The sequence below is a fragment of the Nelumbo nucifera genome, chromosome 1, assembly GCF_055504915.1.
Source record: "Nelumbo nucifera cultivar China Antique chromosome 1, China Antique-T2T, whole genome shotgun sequence".
In the NCBI taxonomy this organism is placed as follows: Eukaryota; Viridiplantae; Streptophyta; class Magnoliopsida; order Proteales; family Nelumbonaceae; genus Nelumbo; species Nelumbo nucifera.
Window position 1 is genome coordinate 51,587,209 of NC_142649.1, and position 17,876 is coordinate 51,605,084.

Consider the following 17,876-nt stretch of genomic DNA (forward strand, 5'->3'; position numbering starts at 1 on the left):
ATAGATAAATCAATAATTAACTTTAGCAAAAAATAAATAAATATTCACTTGTGATTGGTGCAAGACTGGTCCAAGCTATCGAAATCCAAACCCGCACCATTGACAACCGTAAATATTGGTCATGGATAGAATTAAATAAAAAAATTATGGAGAATAATTTATTTAATCTTATTAAAACAAATAATAAATAATTTAATTTAGTAAAATAAGTAAATAAAATTTCAGTTATTATTGTGACAAGACATGCATAGCCTATCCAAAATAAGAACTAATCCATTGATAGTCTTAAAAAGGGAGAGATAAAGAGAAATACTTTGTTAATAAATTAAATCATTAATTAGTTTAATAATTTAGTTAAGTAATAAAATAAATTCTATGGATAATAATTTACTAACTTTTGGTAAAATAAATAAATATCCAATCTATCTAGATCTAACCCCAATCCATTGACAACCCTAAATATGTAACTCGCAAAGAAAGAGAGCGAGCGAGAGAGAGAGAACCCAAAGACATCCTCAAATTTGTTCACATGCTTTGGTGGGCTTCCTTTATGCCCGCCATACTGTGGCCACTGTTGGGGAGGGACATAACCAATAGGAAATAAAATTTATAGAGGATCCTGTTAGAGTAGGGCTTTTGTAGGACAAGTGAGGACTGGGCTCGGGTTTGACTCTCCGCCACCAGTCCTTAGACATACTCCTTTAATTCGTTGCAACTAAGTGGTGACTCTATTACTGGGTCAACCTGAAGAGTGACCCGAGACTGTCTGATGGTGGGTTGAAATTATGCACAATTACCAGTTCATTCGGATGGCGCAAGCATTGATGAATTAAGTCATGAAGCATTTCTGCAGAAAAAAAAAACGGAAGTCATGAAGCATAATGTACAAGGAATCTCGTGTAGACCCAAATTTGAGACCCACATGACGTCCATACTCGTCGATCATGTGCGTTTTTTTTTTTCTAATTTCTCATCGTTCCAAAGAAAAAAGAAGAGCTCCCCATATTATTGCATGATTACGTTACCGTTGGATAATCCAGATTTTTTGGACAGATAATCGGATACCGATAAAACCGTGCACCTTAATTACATCGAAACACAAAATCATTCTTTTCCGAAAACCCGGCTGGACCTGATTGTCAATCTGCTAAGCTGAGCCTCCTCGTGGGTGTTGAAAGCGCCAACACTGTACTTGCTTGACCAGTGGGCAAGACCAGACTGGTCCAGCTGACACTTTCAGTTCTTTTGTTTAATCGGGTTATACTGGACCGATCAAATCGAACCGGACCGGTATCTTTGAAGAGTGAAGACCTTCGATCGGGTAGTGTGGGCTTCCCCAGTCCCCACCTTAACGTGGATAGTTCCGAAGACGGTAGACCGTCTGTTGGGTCTACCATTGAGGGTAGTCTATGAGATCTGCTCCTGGTATGAATGGGAAGTAGTGAAGTATTAGCATGTGCAATAGACCTTCTCTGAGTTTTATTGTCAAGAAATACCCAAACTACCCCTCCTCGAAATAAAGCCCATAGTCTTTTCGTGGGTGGTTGAACCGGATTTGTTCAGCTAACAGCTGAACACCCGTAAATATTAGTGTTTTTTTTTCGAAATGCCGATGTGGTCGCTTGTGATTGGCGGGTTCAAATATCCCGTGAACCCACAGGTGCACAGAACGTGGACTTTCATAATCCAGGCTTGGGACCCAACTTTACACTATCTCGGCTTGGACTTCCGGCCGGGTCCATTAGAATTTTGACAAAAGCTAGCCCGAGCCCGACCCATCAACAGGTTTCGGACGTTCTAAAAATTCCGTCTCTTTTTCTGTCTGGCTGCTTATTCCCGTTTTGATAAGTATTTCTGTCCGGCTGCTTTGGATGGAGGTGAAGGACGTGGTAATTGCCGAAGGCCACCACCGCTCATTTCTTTCTGTTAGAATTTTAAACATAGCGTTGTAAGAATCGTGGTAGTTATTCTGCAACCTTTGTTACGCTTTGCCCTGTCTTTTAAATTGATTTTGTAACGGTCTAAATCCCTATCAATCGACGTGATCATCTAGTAATTACTATAAAAGAGTTGGTGTTTTCCATTCAGAGAAGAGGTCGATATCATGCTTCTAGAAAAGAGAAAATAGAGAACAAAACCACTCGATTTCCTCAGACTTACCTGCGAATGGCGATCCATGGCTCCAGAGCCAGTTCACTCAGGTGGAGCTTCGCAGCTTGAATTCCTATGTGAGTAATCCTCAAAAACCCTAAAACCCAAGTAGCTTTCTTGTTTGTGGGTTACTTCGATGTTTTGTCTGTTTTCTTGGTCTTGTATTTGAACCTGCAACGTTGGCGACTGGTTTCTGCAGCTCCTCTCAATGAGGAGGGAGCTCGGGCGAGTGACAATTAGACACTTGCCTTCCAGGACGCCGAAGCTGAAAACCGTTGGAGAGTCTTTGACTGAGGAAGAGAGGGCTGCGTGTTTGCTTGAATCGTATCGGGACATGGACGAGGAGGCAGAGGATTTTTAAGTCTTCCTTCGGGTGAGTACTATTATAGGATCTGCAGCTTGAATGCGTAACTGTTGAATTTGAATTCATTTTTTTTTATGCAGTTTATGGTTTTGGGTTGAGAAATTGGTACTGGGGTTAAGGATTTTAAGTAGAGTGAGCAAATCATATCGTTACAGGTCTATTTGAAACTGCAATCGCATGTGAATGCTGGAATTGGTAGCGGAGCAAAGAATTCGACTGCATTTCTGAAGGCTGCTACGATGACATTGCTTCACACCATCAGTGGATCTGAGAAAACGTCCTATGTTGCTCTTATAAACAACTACCTAGCAGAAGATCAGTTCTTGAAGAGATACCTTCCTATAGATCCTTCCACTAATGATCTCTTTGAGATTGTAAAAGATGGCGTTCTTCTATGGTGATTTCCCTGTTAAGCCCTTTGCTTTAATTTGAATTTGGAGATGGTTTTTCTTTCTTGGTTTTGGGGCTTTGTAATCTGAAGGCATATTCTTTGATGTAGTAAACTTATCAATGTGGCAGTCCCTGGGACCACCGATGAACGGGCAATCAATACAAAGAGGGTGCTGAACCCTTGGGAAAGGAATGAAAATCTTACACTATCCCTCATTTCTGCTAAGGCTATTGGGTGTACAGTAGTCAATATTGGGTGTACAGTATACATGTTGTTTCAGTTGTTAGTTCTTTTCAGTTTTCAAGAATATTTTGGTCCTGTCACTAGTTTTTTGATAGTTTTCTCAGTATTCTGTTCCATGCCAAAGTACAAAGAAGTAAAACCTATTAACCTAATATTCTATTAGGTTCTTTTCATATGAACCCTGAAGATTATCTAAAAAGTGCATGATAAAGCCTGTAAACTTCAAACAAGATTGGAGTTTGCTATCTTTGTTTATTTCATTATTCTGCCCTTGCTTGTACAATAGTCGATACCATATGCTTGTTAAGTACAATGTTAAGTTACATGTTTGGTGCTGTTGTAGTGCACATCATTCATACCTCTCAGTGAGCTATATGACCCAAGTAGAGGGTATCTTGTGAATGATACATGTATAGTTGAAGCTGAGGTTGCAGTCCGTAGGGTTGTGGATTATTGGACATATGATTCAAAAAAGGAAACGGGTTATGTTGGACTTAAGAACCAAGGAGCAACCTGTTACATGAATTCTCTGCTCCAGACTCTGTACCATATTCCTTACTTCAGAAAGGTTAGAAACTTAGTATACATGCAGAAATTCTCTGTATCTAGTTCAGGGTAACTTATCATCTTATGAAGAAGAAAACCTTTTTTTTTGTCTGGAATTTATATATCAGGCTGTATACCACATGCCAACAACTGAGAATGATATGCCATCGGGAAGCATCCCTCTGGCTCTGCAGAGCTTATTCTACAAGCTCCAGTACAGTGACAACAGTGTTGCAACAAAAGAGCTTACCAAGTCTTTTGGATGGGACACATGATTATTTCATGCAGCATGATGTGCAAGAACTTAATAGGGTTTTGTGTGAAAAGCTTGAAGACAAAATGAAGGTGTTTTTTGGTGAACATAATCTTTTTTTAGAAAGTTTCATCTCATTGCCAGGACTATTTTGATTTTGATTTTTTGCTTGGGTGTTCAGGGGACTGTTGTAGAGGGTACAATACAGCAATTATTTGAAGGGCACCATATGAACTACATTGAATGCATCAATGTAGATTACAAGTCTACAAGGAAGGAGTCATTTTATGGTATTTTTGTTTTAATTTCAATCTGAATTGTAGAATGGATTTTATTGCCCTTGCCAATCTCCTGTGGTGCTGAAGTGCCCATGTATAAATGACAGATCTTCAGCTTGATGTCAAAGGCTGTAAAGATGTTTATGCTTTTTTTGATAAGTATGTAGAAGTTGAACGTCTTGAAGGTGATAACAAGTATCATGCTGAGCAACATGGGCTACAGGTATAAAGGCTGGATAACAATTTATGTGAAAAGCTTATAGAATTTCTGTGTCTAAATACGTGAATAAAAAGTGGCTCAAGGCAATTAGTTGTTTTTTTGATAAATCTTAAGGCAATTAGTTGTTTTTGATTTTTGATGACCTTTTTCCCATCCCCTCCAAAATGCAGCATTTTATTTTTTCCCCAAGCAAATGGTACGTTAAATGCTAACATACCATTGATAGCATATTAATTTATCTTATTCATTTGATGGGTAACTGTTAAATTTTATTAAACATGGAACAAAAAATGTCACATATAATGCATGCCATATATTCCTTAGCTTTAGACCTGTATTTGCCACCTAGTCCTTTCCTTTTCTCATTACATTCAACATTCAGACAATTGACTGCAAAATAGTTGAATCCCATTTGCCCCTTGTTTTGCCATTGCACCAGCTATACAGTTTATTAATAAGCTCTTTCCATTCTCATTAGGTCATGGTATTCCTCCCTTGTGCTTTTGCCTTCTTTGAGTGGATTACTCTGATTTGAAAGATAGAAATAGTTTCAAATGAAATAGTTTTCCTTTGTTGCAGAAATTGAACAAGAGGATAAAGGGAGAACATTGTTATAGTTGTTGTAGTCATCATTATCTAAGCCTTGTTTCAAGTTTCAACCATATGGGGTTGGCTACATGAATCCTGTTTCATTATTCCGTTTTCTTCAGTTTCATACATGTTAAATTATGAGCCCTTAAATCATTTCTTACTAGTTACTACTACAATCCATGTTCTTCTAGCCTTTTCAAATTATGGGCCCTTAAATTGTGAGTCCTTAAAACATTTCTTGGGCATCTATTTTCTTTTCTATTTTTCTTCCATTTGGTAGCTTTTCTTTTGGAATAACAAGTCTTTACACCTGATTTATTTTAGTCTTGTAGTAAGGAAAAATCTATTTGACTTGAGTTTGACCCACTTTTAAATGCTATTTAGTGTTCATTCATGTGAAATTGTAACCTTTTTTATATTTAATGAAAGCCTTATTTTATTCTTCTTATTATTAAAAAATGTTATTAAATGTTCATTTATCAAAAAAATGTTGTTAAATGTTCATTCTTTTTAAAATGTCTTTAGTATTGTCATATTATTAGCTGTTACAGATTTTAAAACTATATCTCTTGTTTCATTCTTCTCCAATGACCATGGTTTAAAATACTGACATGCATGATGCACATTTTTTTTTTCACATAATGTAATTCAAATAGTTGAAACTTTTTTTTTTCTGTCTGAGTTTTTTAATGATGGGGGGTGTTTAGTGTTTGAACATAAGGAGACCCCCCCCTCAACGTTGCAATATTTTGAACCTTGCCTCAAACCAAAATCCTCCATGCACATATTGTACCCTACAGTTGCTTTCCCCACAAATAATTCTATTCATTTGGAATTTCTTGTATTATGAGTCCCTCCTTGCGTAGAGGGTTTGCTGGTTGTTTGAGCATTTTTATTCTTTTTTTTGGGGGGTGGATAATAGGTTGTGATGGTGGTGGCATGCAATATTATCTAGTTATATTTGTCAATCAAAATAAAAATCTACATTGTATTAAATGAGAAAATACAAATGTCTTAATTTTTGATGCAGTGATTTGTTTGAATAACTTGTGATTTATTAAAAATAATAATAAAATTTTTTAGCTTTTAGCCATGTGAACTGATTTAGTTTAATGCTTAATTCTGGTAATTGAACAAAAAATTATGACATTTAGCATCTTTTTATTTATCTTTTCTTTTCATTTGGATTGGATTAAGTATGCTGCTTGAAGATGGTTATTAAAGGGACTACTACTATTTGATTCTTTCAGGATGCTAGAAAGGGGGTATACCAGTGCAGTTCCAGCGTTTGGTGGTTGTCAACCTAATATAACTGTTAGAGTTGTGGTCTTTCCTTGATGATTTGGTGGTTGTCAACCTAATATAACTGTCAACAGGAGGAGGTTGCAAAAGAGTTTGGTATACCAGTGCAGTTCCAGCGTTTTTGGCTTTGGGCAAAGCGTCAAAACCATACTGATCGCCCCAATCGGTCATTGACACATCAAGAAGAAGCACAATCTGTGAGTACTTTCTGCTGTTATCTCTTGTCTATGTATGATATTCTACTCTTATGTTCTATGAGTTATTATGAAGCAGAAACAAATATGACCTATAACTTTGGGGGGGGGGGGGGGGGGGGTTGAACCAAGTTTAGGCCTGACCCCATGACCTAAACCTTAAAATCAAAGTCAATGCCCAAGTTTACCAACCCAAGCTTAGTTCAAGCTAATCCTATCACCACTTTCAGCTTATGTGAGCTTGGTCTGGTCTAGGCAAATTGGTTGGCCTTGAAAACCTTCCTGGAACTTATGTTTTGCATTTTAACTTTTAATTTAGGTTTTATAGTCTTTTATTTTTAATTTTTGGTATTGGGCTTGGGCTTCTATGAGCTAGGTATGACCTAGGGAAATTGGTGGGCATGGTTTTCAAAACTGGACCGAACTGGACAATCAAACTGCAAAAACTAGGAACTAGTCAGGTGACCGGTTCTGTTTTACCCCAGAACCATTATTTCCCCAAAAAACGTTGATTTGGTCAGCAAACCACTGACCCAAGTGGTCGAACCGTCCAACGGTTTGTCTGTTATTTATTTATTTATTTATTTTTTATTTTTTGTCAAAACGGGCCATCCATTCAGTTCGAATGGTCGAACCTTGAATTGGCAATCGGACCCCCGATCGGTTCATTGTCCGGTTCAATTTTAAAAACATTGTTGGTGGGGGTTTGAAAGCCTTCTTGGAACTCATGTTTTGCAAAAGCCCAAGCCGAGCTTGCCCAAGTTGCACCCCTACCATCGTTCTAATAATTTTTAGGTTCCATAAGAAGAGGGAAAGACCATATATATGTAGCCACAGGAACCTATTGTCTTCCACCTCTTCAGTGTCATTATTGGACACTCCAGCACACAAGCTCCAGTAGTTTAGTAGCACACCTACACCATTGAGAGGAGACCTTGGATGTGTCTGCTTCCCTGCTCAAGGGAAAGATGAAGAGGAAAAGAACCCCTACTAGATGTTTGACCCTCATCACCGAGGTGTTTCCCCATTTTTTGGACCACCCAACTTACCACCTGCCTGCAATCTAGGGGGTGCAACTTGGACGGGCTTGGGTTAGTAAGTTATATGAGCAATAAAACATGTGCTCCATACATACTTTAAAGCTATTTACCAATATAAGAAAATTGTAACTTTAAATATCACTTTTAGAGTTACAATATTTGCAACCACTTCCTCAAGATGATAATGGCTAATTCAGAAAAAACAGCAACCAACAGTTCACACTGAACGGATACAAAGGTCATGGCATTCACTTCTTGTATCTTGTTTGTATCTAAACAGATTTGATGCAGTAGCCCTGACTTAGGATTCAATGGTTGTGCCATGGTTGCCTACAATTGGCAGCCGGTGTTGTCAAAGGGTTGACCAAAACAGTGGGCCAGGCTATAATGGTTGCAGGGTTCATCTAAATAATCCTTTGTTGAAACAGTGAGTTAGGATCTGGCCATGGTTACCATGTGCATTGTCACTAGTTCTAAGGTGGTGGAGGAAAGAAAATGCTTCAAGTGCTGTTTAGTGGGCTGCTTTGTGGAAGAAGTGGGACATTGTAATAGGGCTGCAAGTCACACACCTGATTTGAAGAATTTAACTCTGTATTTTTAATATTGTTGAGCAAAGCAACTACTACAATCACAGTGAGTTAGGATCTGGCCATGGTTACCATGTGCATTGTCACTAGTTCTAAGGTGGTGGAGGAAAGAAAATGCTTCAAGTGCTGTTTAGTGGGCTGCTTTGTGGAAGAAGTGGGACATTGTAATAGGGCTGCAAGTCACACACCTGATTTGAAGAATTTAACTCTGTATTTTTAATATTGTTGAGCAAAGCAACTACTACAATCACAGGAGACCATGTAAGGAGAAATTTACATTCTTTATGATGACTTTTTTTCCCCTTTTTCTTGGTAAGCCTTAATTAGCTTGTAGTTTTGGTTGGATTACAAGTTTTCAGCCAGCAACATATTTCCATTAATGCCTTTACCAAAACATATTTCTAGCATTGCTTTTGATGAGTAAAATCGTCTGTATTGATGGTATGGTTTTTAATCAATGCTTTAGGTTTTGTTATATATACTTTTAATTTTAATTGGTTTGAACATTGTACATGGAAAGCAGGTGTAGTAGACTATTCTATTATCAATTTCTTTACCTGTTTATTATATCCCCAATTTGATTAATTTTATATATGTCAAAAGTTCTCAAGGATACAATCTTTTAGTATAAGCCTTTGATAATCTTAGATCCAGGTAAGTTTTGCATGCTTGCAGAGGGAGTGTCATTATACATCTATTATTGATTTATATATCTGTTGATTTTTTCTTTAATTGAATGAGTTTTATGTAAATCTCCTTATGACTATTATTTGGAATTTTAGTTTAGATAAGTGTTTTATAGATACCGAGATTACTTTCTGGGGACGTCATTTAATAGGAAAATAGATACAATTCACAGCTAGGTGATTTTGTCTGTTTTGCAATCATATATATTTTGTTTTGGTCAATAACCGAGATTTCATTAAATGATTAAAAAAGGAGTACATGGAAGGGGAGCTAAAATATCTTAATTCCCCACAAATGTCACCCAAAATACAACAACGGTTACAATGAGATTTCATTAAATGATTAAAAAAGGAGTACATGGAAGGGGAGCTAAAATATCTTAACTCCCCACAACTGTCACCCAAAATACAACAACAGTTACAATTGAGCCCAAAAAATAGAATTCCTATTCACCCCTTGTCTAGATAATCCATAAAAGAATTAACACTTTTTTTTATCCACGTGCATTGAACTTCCATGTCCTTGGTCAACCATTTATATTTCCTTTTTTCATTGTTGTAACTCCAGTCTTGAGTTGTCTTAGTAGGAATCTTCTGAACTAAAAAATAATATGAAAGAAAGTAGTTTCTTGAAGAGAGAAGGAGAAGAAGAGAAGAAGAGAAGTTGAAAAGAAAAGAGAGCAATAATCTGGCCGCCCCCTTCACTTGTTATTTATACTAAAATAATAGAACAGTACAAAGACAATTATGCCCTTATAGGGCGGCAAAACATAAAACAATATATATAACACTCAAAAACATAATAAAATTTGGACTCACATAACTACTATGGTCTCCACGTCCTATCTAACAACTAACATAAAACATCTACATAGAAAAACATCATAAAACTAATTAATCTTCAACACTCCCCCTCAAGTTGGGAGTAAATGTCACACATTCCCAGCTGCAACATCATAAAACTAATTAATCTTTGCCACCCCTTTAGTGAGAACATCAGCCAGCTGCAACTCTGAAGAGACATAAGGCAAACAAACTTCTCCGGTTGTTATCCTTTCTCTTATAAAGTGTCTATCAACTTCAATGTGTTTTTTCCTATCATGTTGATTTGGATTGTGGGCAATATTGATTGCAGCCTGATTGTCATAGTATAACATCATAGGTTCCTCTACTTTCATCCTAATCTCACTCAAAAGAGATCTAGCCCAAATAAGTTTCGATTTATTGTTGCTCTCTAACACTAGGAACATTGAGGACAATGTTCATCTTAAGTGTGGGGGAGTTAGACTACTTTCACCCTAATCTCACTCAAAAGAGATCTAGCCCAAATAAGTTCCGATTTATTGTTGCTCTCTAACACTAGGAACATTGAGGACAATGTTCATCTTAAGTGTGGGGGAGTTAGACTGTGGCTATGCACTTCAATCAGCCCAACACTTATATACATGCATTGACAGGCCAAATAGACTGAAAATCCCCTCGAGATCATTGCTGTTTATTAGGTGAATTCAAAGAGGGAATATAATGAGTTGAGGGAGACCACTGTATGTGTTAGCTTTTATTATTGTGAATGATCCAACTGAGCACAATGCATGAAGTTAAGGGAGCTGAATGTGACTTTCATCATGACCAGCCCTAACTACCTTCATGTGTATGATGCACTTGATTGATTTATTAATGATCACTCAAGCTAGTCCATATCTGAATTGCTAATGCATGAGGTTCAACAATTGAAAAAGGCAAAAGAAAAAAAAAAGAAAAAGGACAAAGTCCAATCGACTCCGCTGTCATGAACTGAATAGTAAAACTAGCGGTTTATGATACGAGTTTAGTCCCAACTCCGCTATTCCGAGCTGAATAGTAAAACTAGCAAGTTGGAATACGAGTATTGTTATCTGCCTCAAGCCTGTGACCAGTGTGAGATGGAGCATAAAATGCACTCACACCAAAAGAAAAAAAAAAAAGAGAAAAAGAAAAAGAAAAGAAAATACCCCGTGTGAGATGGAGCATAAAATGCACTCACACCAAAAGAAAAAAAAAGAAGAAAGAAGAAAATACCCCGTGTGAGATGGAGCATAAAATGCACTCACACCAAAAATAAAGGGGAAAGAAAAGAAAAAAAATTCGGTGACGGCTGAGGTTCAAAGGGACAAAAGTTAGTTGAACATTCAATGAGGTGCAGTGACAAATTTGAGACCTAGCAAAGTGATGGTTAATTTTGGCGGTCAATGAGCTGATTTACATATTGAATGGAAGTAAATGTTGGAACTTGAAGAATTTCATATTCTCCCCTTCCTTGGCTCTTATGTATGCGATAAGAATGGTAGTTCATAGGAATTGATCAGAATACTTATACAAGTTTCCCGACTATTCATAGTATTCTCCTCCTAAAAATTCATCCGATAAATGGTGAGAATAAGGGGGGATGATTAGTTTATGGCTGATGTCTTTGCTTGTAGGTTCATTCGAATGGATTAGATGCAATCTTGATGTTTCTTGATGAGAAATTTCATTGTTAGAACTGCTAGCCGAATTTCTTGATTTTTGTAATGTCTGAATTGCTTGAGAAAGAATTTAGGCAATCTTAATTCTGTTTGGTTGAACTATTCTTGATTCTTGGAAGTTCTAGAGTACTTGAGAAAGACTCTAGAAATTCGGATCTGCTAATCAAGAACCGAATTGAGTGAAGGTTAGAGATAACTTGCACAATTCGGTTGGTGATCATTTAAGCTGAATGATGCCCTAGAATGTCTAGATCTTAATGCATGCAGAATTTTGAAAGCGAGAATCCTTCAAGATTACTAGAATGTGGTGTATTTTTGTTACAAGGTGTGGGATATCCTGTACCTGTCCCATCTCAATAATAAAATTTTACTTATTTATTTTACTAAACCAAATTATTCATTTATTTGTTTTAATAAATTAAGTAAATTAGATTTCTATTTATTTAATTTACTAAATTATTCAAGTAATTAATAATTTATTTAACTAATAAGTTATTTCTCTCTCTCTCTCCGAGCCTAATATTTAGGGCTATCAATAGGTTAGGTCTCAGTTGGGATTAAACCGGTCCACGGGCTGTGCTAGGTTCAAGTCGGTCTTTGCCTTCATATCAGCAAAAAGCTTGGGCTGGCCATCAAGCCTAGACCTTAAGCTTGAGGCCGACCCTCATATAAAGCCCAAAGCATGACTAGGAAATTTTAATTCTTTGTTTCTCTTATTTTATTGCCTAATCATTTATATATTTATATTATTAAGTTAAATAATTTTATTTATTTATTCATATTAAAAAAAATTGCTAAAAATCCCTCTTCCATAATTGTTGCTAAATATCTAATTATTTGTAATGATGTCATTAATAAACATCTATTATTTTATTAAGTTAAAAAAATATTAATCTAATTTAGGCCAGGTTCAGACTGGGCTTTGTTAGGGTTGGGATTTTGTCAAAATTTCAATAGGCCCAACCTGAAGCCGAAGCCCGAAACAGTGTAAACTGTTAATTCAGGACAACCCGACTTGCACCCCTAAAATTTCCCCTCCCCCACTCTCCACCCCAGTGGGGTGTCCCTCCTTTTAACCATCCATATTTATTCCCCCCAGCCCCCTAAATTCCACCTTAGGTTTTGGCCCCCTCATGAAAATTTCCTAGCTCCGCCCCTGCAAAAGAACATATTCAAGCCCAAGTACAAGCCCAGCCCAACCATTGGCCCTAAATATTGAGTCCAGCCTGGCTAAGGAGATTATTATTCTTGTTGGTGATGATGGAATCAGGTTATCGGGTAATGCTTTTGATTCTCAATTTTATTTTGATAGGCAAGTACTCTCTTTCTTTGTAATCTGAGTTGGTTCAGATTGATGTGCTTTGCCTAAATTTAATAAATCTTTTATAATACCTTTTTTAGCTTTTTTTTTTCCTAATTAGACAAAGAATTGTTGTTGGTTGAATTTTGCAATAATTAATAGATGTTTGAGATAGTTTTAGGGACTTGTTAGATGCTTGAATATCATGGTTTTTTTTCTTTTTTATTTTCCTTTTGAATTTTGGTTCATTCGTGCAATCTCTCTCTTTCTCTCCCTGGGCAGATTTTTAGGGACTTGTTAGATGCTTGAATATTGTGGTTTTTTTCTTTTATTTTCCCTTTGAATTTTGGTTCATTCGTGCAATCTCTCTCTCTTCCTCTCCCTGCGCAGATTTTTAACTTTCTAGCTCCCTTTTGAGTACAAATCAGTATGTCCAATTTTCTCACCGGTGCTTCTTAATTTTCATTGGTCATTTAATTGTTCAGAAGGAAAAGGTTTGCAGTTTGCCAACAATCATGAATTTTTAGCAATAATGGCCCTGTCCAAAACTTTATTCACCTCTCTGACAAATCAATGTTGGACACATTACTCTAACTCCTCAAAAAATTACCAATTGAAACATAAATCTTTTCTATTGGGTTTTTGGATGAGATTGAATGCAATTAGTTATTAATTGGAGATATGCTCAGCTTGGTTGTTAGCTTGTAAAAGACCAAGAAAATGCAATCTGTCATGAATTTGTGCTCACATGCTGGTTTTGACGAAGTACTAGAATTTTAATCCATACCAACACCAGCAAAGAAACATTTGAAAGTTTACCACATGCTTTGAAATGGATTTGTTCTTGTTTAATGTTGTGTGAATATCTTCTTGTCAATATGGGCACTCAATCTGTTGTTGCAAGTGTAAATATCTTCTAATGCTGTTATTATTTGATTACTTTAAATGGATTTATTTCGTTTAAGACTCATCTTTATAATGAATCATCAGGTGTAGTATGCATTGCTTTTCTTGTCAATATGGGTGCCCAATCTCTTGTAAGTGTGAACTTTGATAGCAATTCATATACTTTACCCATATGATTTGCAAGCATCTTTCCAGATTGCAAGAATGTGGTGTATCTTTATTATAAAAATTTGATTCAACAACTTATGGTTGTCTGTACTCACTAGATTCCCGCAATTTTTCCTTGTGGAATTATGGTGGACTAATCCAAAATAGTTAACACGAGATACCCTTTCCCATGGCAATAAAATAGGTGGATCTTTCAATTCTAACAGTCTCTCCACCTCTTCAGCTCTTCCAACTCCTAGTTGTTTGCGTTCCTTCTGAATTTGGTAGCTCCAACTACATTATTTCCAATCTGTTCATAGCAGTCCTTGATGAAACAATGCTCCTTGGCAGCCTTTACCAAGAATAACTTTTGATCATTGGCCAATCTCATTGTCCAAGGACAATTTAAGGGGAAGGGGTCCATCTCCTTTCCAGTTTGAGAATATGTGGCTTTATCACCCAGGATTCAAAGAAAAAGTTAGGGAGTGCTGGACAAAGAATAACCTAAGGGTTAACTGGGAGGGTATGAAGTTCCATCTGAAGATAAAACAGTTGAGAACAAAAATGATCTTCTGTACTGGTAGATGTTATTTATGGTGAATATATTGATGGATTTAATTTATGAGTGAGACGCATGGGGTTCTCTCCGATTCTTTATACTGCCTTTTGGGGAAAACCTTGCACTTTAAGTCATTGAGACCTGATGCTAGTAAGCTGTTTGGCAAGCTTTTGCGGATATTTAATATTTTTCCTGAATATTCATCATTGCTGAGAGGTTTGAGAGATTAGAAAGGACTCCTATGGAGAGGGAGAGTGCTCCACCTCATGAAAGTGAAATGGAGTTTGTGGGCCTGAAAATCACCATTTAGCATTTGACTATATAGAGCTGAAAGAAAGTAGGAAGGTGTTATGGAGGAAGTTATTATAGATAAATATGGGTTGGTGGTCAATAATGCCTATAACTTAAGAAATAAATAATAGACACTTCAACACTCCCCTTCGAGTTGGAGCACAAATATCATAGAACTCCAACTTGTTACTATATGCTTTGGTCTATAGCCATCTTTTATTCTTTATATGTCAATTATTGGCTATTTTAACTTTTTTCTCTTTATTGTTACTAATTTGCTTTAATACATCTCTATAGCTCCACACTGCTGCTTTCTCATCTTTTAGCCACCCTATCAACACTTGAGAGTTCCCTTCAACGATTACTCTGCTTTCTCATCTTTTGCTTTTTCCCACTTATCCATCTTGTGCTTTTCCTCATCTTTTGCTTTTTCTAACCTGAAATATTCATATGACCTGTAAGTTAAGAATATGGGTTGGTGGTCAATAATGCCTGTAACTTAAGAATATTCATATGACTTGTGGTTTCATAGAGTAATTATTTGTATTCCTGAATTACTGGTGTGTAGAAACTGATGTTGGAAATGGTGACAGGGCGACTTTTAGATTACTGCCATGTGAGGGAATTCGCCCAAGTCCTTATAAGTTATATAGTGATCAGCCAATTTTCTGAAATCAAAGGTATATTATGTAGTGTCCAACTTTTGGACAACCCGTCTTTTATTGCCAGTAGGAATACATTATATTCTCACAATTAGGGGTGTCACAGATTGTAGTTGGAGCCAAGGATTTGCATGTATGGGAAAGATAAAAGGGTTGTGGATTTGTCTTGGCTGGTTGGGTTTGGTTGTTTCTTGTGGTTGTTTTCTTTGATGTATATGAGGTGCTTTTTTATCTTGTTTGGTTGGAGTTGTGATTCGAAGGTTTATTGTTTTTTCCTTTTCTCTTGGTTTACTTCTAGTCACCTTTCTTGCAATCTTCTTTTTTTCTCTTAATAAATTTTATTCCTAAAAAGAAAGCAGTAGAGATCGAGAGTCAGTTTGTCTCTCTAACTGCTGCATCTTTTATTGATTTACTAATGAAATGACAAATTACACCTTTGCTCTTAACTAAGAAAAGAGATTACCCCCGTTGAAGATAAATAGAAAAGAAATAAATAATAGACACTTCAACACTCCCCTTCAAGTTGGAGAACAAATATCATAGAACTCCAACTTGTTATTATATGTTTTGGTCTATTATTGGCTATTTTAACTTTTTTCTCTTTATTGTTACTAATTTGCTTTAATACATCTCTATAGCTTCACATTGCTGCTTTCTCATCTTTTAGCCACCCTATCAACACTTGTGAGTTCCCTTCAATGATTACTCTTCTTTCTCATCTTTTGCTTTTTCCCACTTATCCATCTTGTGCTTTTTCTCATCTTTTGCTTTTTCTAACCTTGAACCACCTCCCATGCCTGGAGGTCCTGGGTTGCCTGAGCTACTTCCATCAAAATTTAATATTATGTAATAGCCAATCTCTTTGTCCAAGGACAATTTAAGGGGAAGGGGTCCATCTCCTTTCCAGTTTGAGAATCTGTGGCTTTATCACCCAGGATTCAAAGAAAAAGTTAGGGAGTGCTGGACAAAGAATAACCCAAGGGTTAACTGGGAGGGTATGAAGTTCCATCTGAAGATAAAACAGTTGAGAACAAAAATGATCTTCTGTACTGGTAGATGTTATTTATGGTGAATATATTGATGGATTTTATTTATGAGTGAGACGCATGGGGTTCTCTCCGATTCTTTATACTGCCTTTTGGGGAAAACCTTGCACTTTAAGTCATTGAGACCTGATGCTGGTAAGCTGTTTTTTGGCAAGCTTTTGCGGATATTTAATATTTTTCCTGAATATTCATCATTGCTGAGAGGTTTGAGAGATTAGAAAGGACTCCTATGGAGAGGGAGAGTGCTCCACCTCATGAAAGTGAAATGGAGTTTGTGGGCCTGAAAGTGGTCAATAATGCCTGTAACTTAAGAATATTCATATGACCTGTGGTTTCATAGAGTAACTCTTTGTGTTCCAGAGAGAGATATGAGAAGAACTAGGGCCGAAAGCAGTAGAGATCGAGAGTCGGTTTGTCTCTCTAATTGCTGCCTCTCTTATTGATTTACTAATGAAATGACAAATCACACCTTTGCTCTTAACTAAGAAAAGAGATAAATTATATTACATAATATAAGTAAATTACCAACTATACCCCCGTTGAAGATAAATAGAAAAGAAAAAAATAATAGACACTTCAACACTCCCCTTCAAGTTGGAGCACAAATATCATAGAACTCTAACTTGTTACTATATGTTTTGGTCTATAGACATCTCTTCTTCTTTATATGTCAATTATTGGCTATTTTAACTTTTTTCTCTTTATTGTTACTAATTTGCTTTTAATACATCTCTATAGCTCCACACTGTTGTTTCTCATCTTTTAGCCACCCTATCAACACTTGAGAGTTTCCTTCAACGATTACTCTGCATTCTCATCTTTTGCTTTTTCCCACTTATCCATCTTGTGCTTTTTCTCATCTTTTGCTTTTTCTAACCTGGAACCACCTCCCATGCCTAGAGGTCCTCGGTTGCCTGAGCTACTTCCATCAAAATTTAATATTATGTAATAGTCTTCAGGTGGATCCTAATCTTTTTGTGATTTACTCTTCCGTAAAATGGATAAAGCCACCTCCCTCCAATTCCTTATCATCATGGGAATATGACAAGAAAATATCCTAGTATTTTTACCCAGTGAATCACCCTTCCTATGATGCCTTCAAAGACATCATAACTGAAATTTTATTTACGGATTAGTTCTTGTGTCTGATAGGCTATACATGTCTTGTCCCAATAATAACTGAAATTTTATTTACTTATTTTACTAAATTAAATTAATCATTTTTTGTTTTAATAGATTAAATAAATTATTCTCCATAATTTTTTTTTTATTTAATTCAATCTGTGACCAATATTTACGGTTGTCAATGGTGCGGGTTTGGATTTGGATAGTTTGGACCAATCTTGCACCAATCACAAGTGAATATTTATTTATTTTTTTCTAAAGTTAATTATTGCATTTATCTATTTTACAAAATTAAGTAAATTATTATCCATAGATTTCTATTTACTTAATTTACTAAATTCTTAATTAATGAATTATTTTCCTAACAAATTATTTCTCTATTCTCTCTCCCCCCCCCCAACCTGAGCCCAATATTTAGGGTTATCAATAGGATAGGTATCGATTAGTTGGGCCACGTTTAGTTTGGGCTTTGCCTTAATGTCAACATAAC

General features: G+C 36.3%; 1 protein-coding gene across 5 annotated transcripts; it reads left to right on the forward strand.

Moving 5' to 3' along the window:
- Positions 1–1,806: 1,806 nt before the first annotated feature.
- LOC148803259 (ubiquitin C-terminal hydrolase 12-like) lies at positions 1,807–8,557 on the forward strand. 5 transcript variants are annotated; one of them, XM_088896730.1, is made up of 10 exons: positions 1,807–1,960; positions 2,089–2,228; positions 2,351–2,524; positions 2,671–2,912; positions 3,015–3,717; positions 3,824–4,040; positions 4,130–4,238; positions 4,334–4,449; positions 6,288–6,536; positions 7,854–8,557. In XM_088896730.1, exons 6-9 carry the CDS (start codon positions 3,852–3,854, stop codon positions 6,342–6,344), a joined length of 471 nt encoding a protein of 156 aa, XP_088752856.1. In that variant the 5' UTR covers positions 1,807–1,960; positions 2,089–2,228; positions 2,351–2,524; positions 2,671–2,912; positions 3,015–3,717; positions 3,824–3,851; the 3' UTR covers positions 6,345–6,536; positions 7,854–8,557. The 5 variants fall into 5 exon arrangements, with proteins under 5 accessions (XP_088752856.1, XP_088752858.1, XP_088752855.1 ...); XM_088896731.1 differs by having other exon boundaries at positions 1,871–1,889; XM_088896732.1 differs by having other exon boundaries at positions 1,841–2,228; positions 2,596–2,912.
- Positions 8,558–17,876: the final 9,319 nt, after the last annotated feature.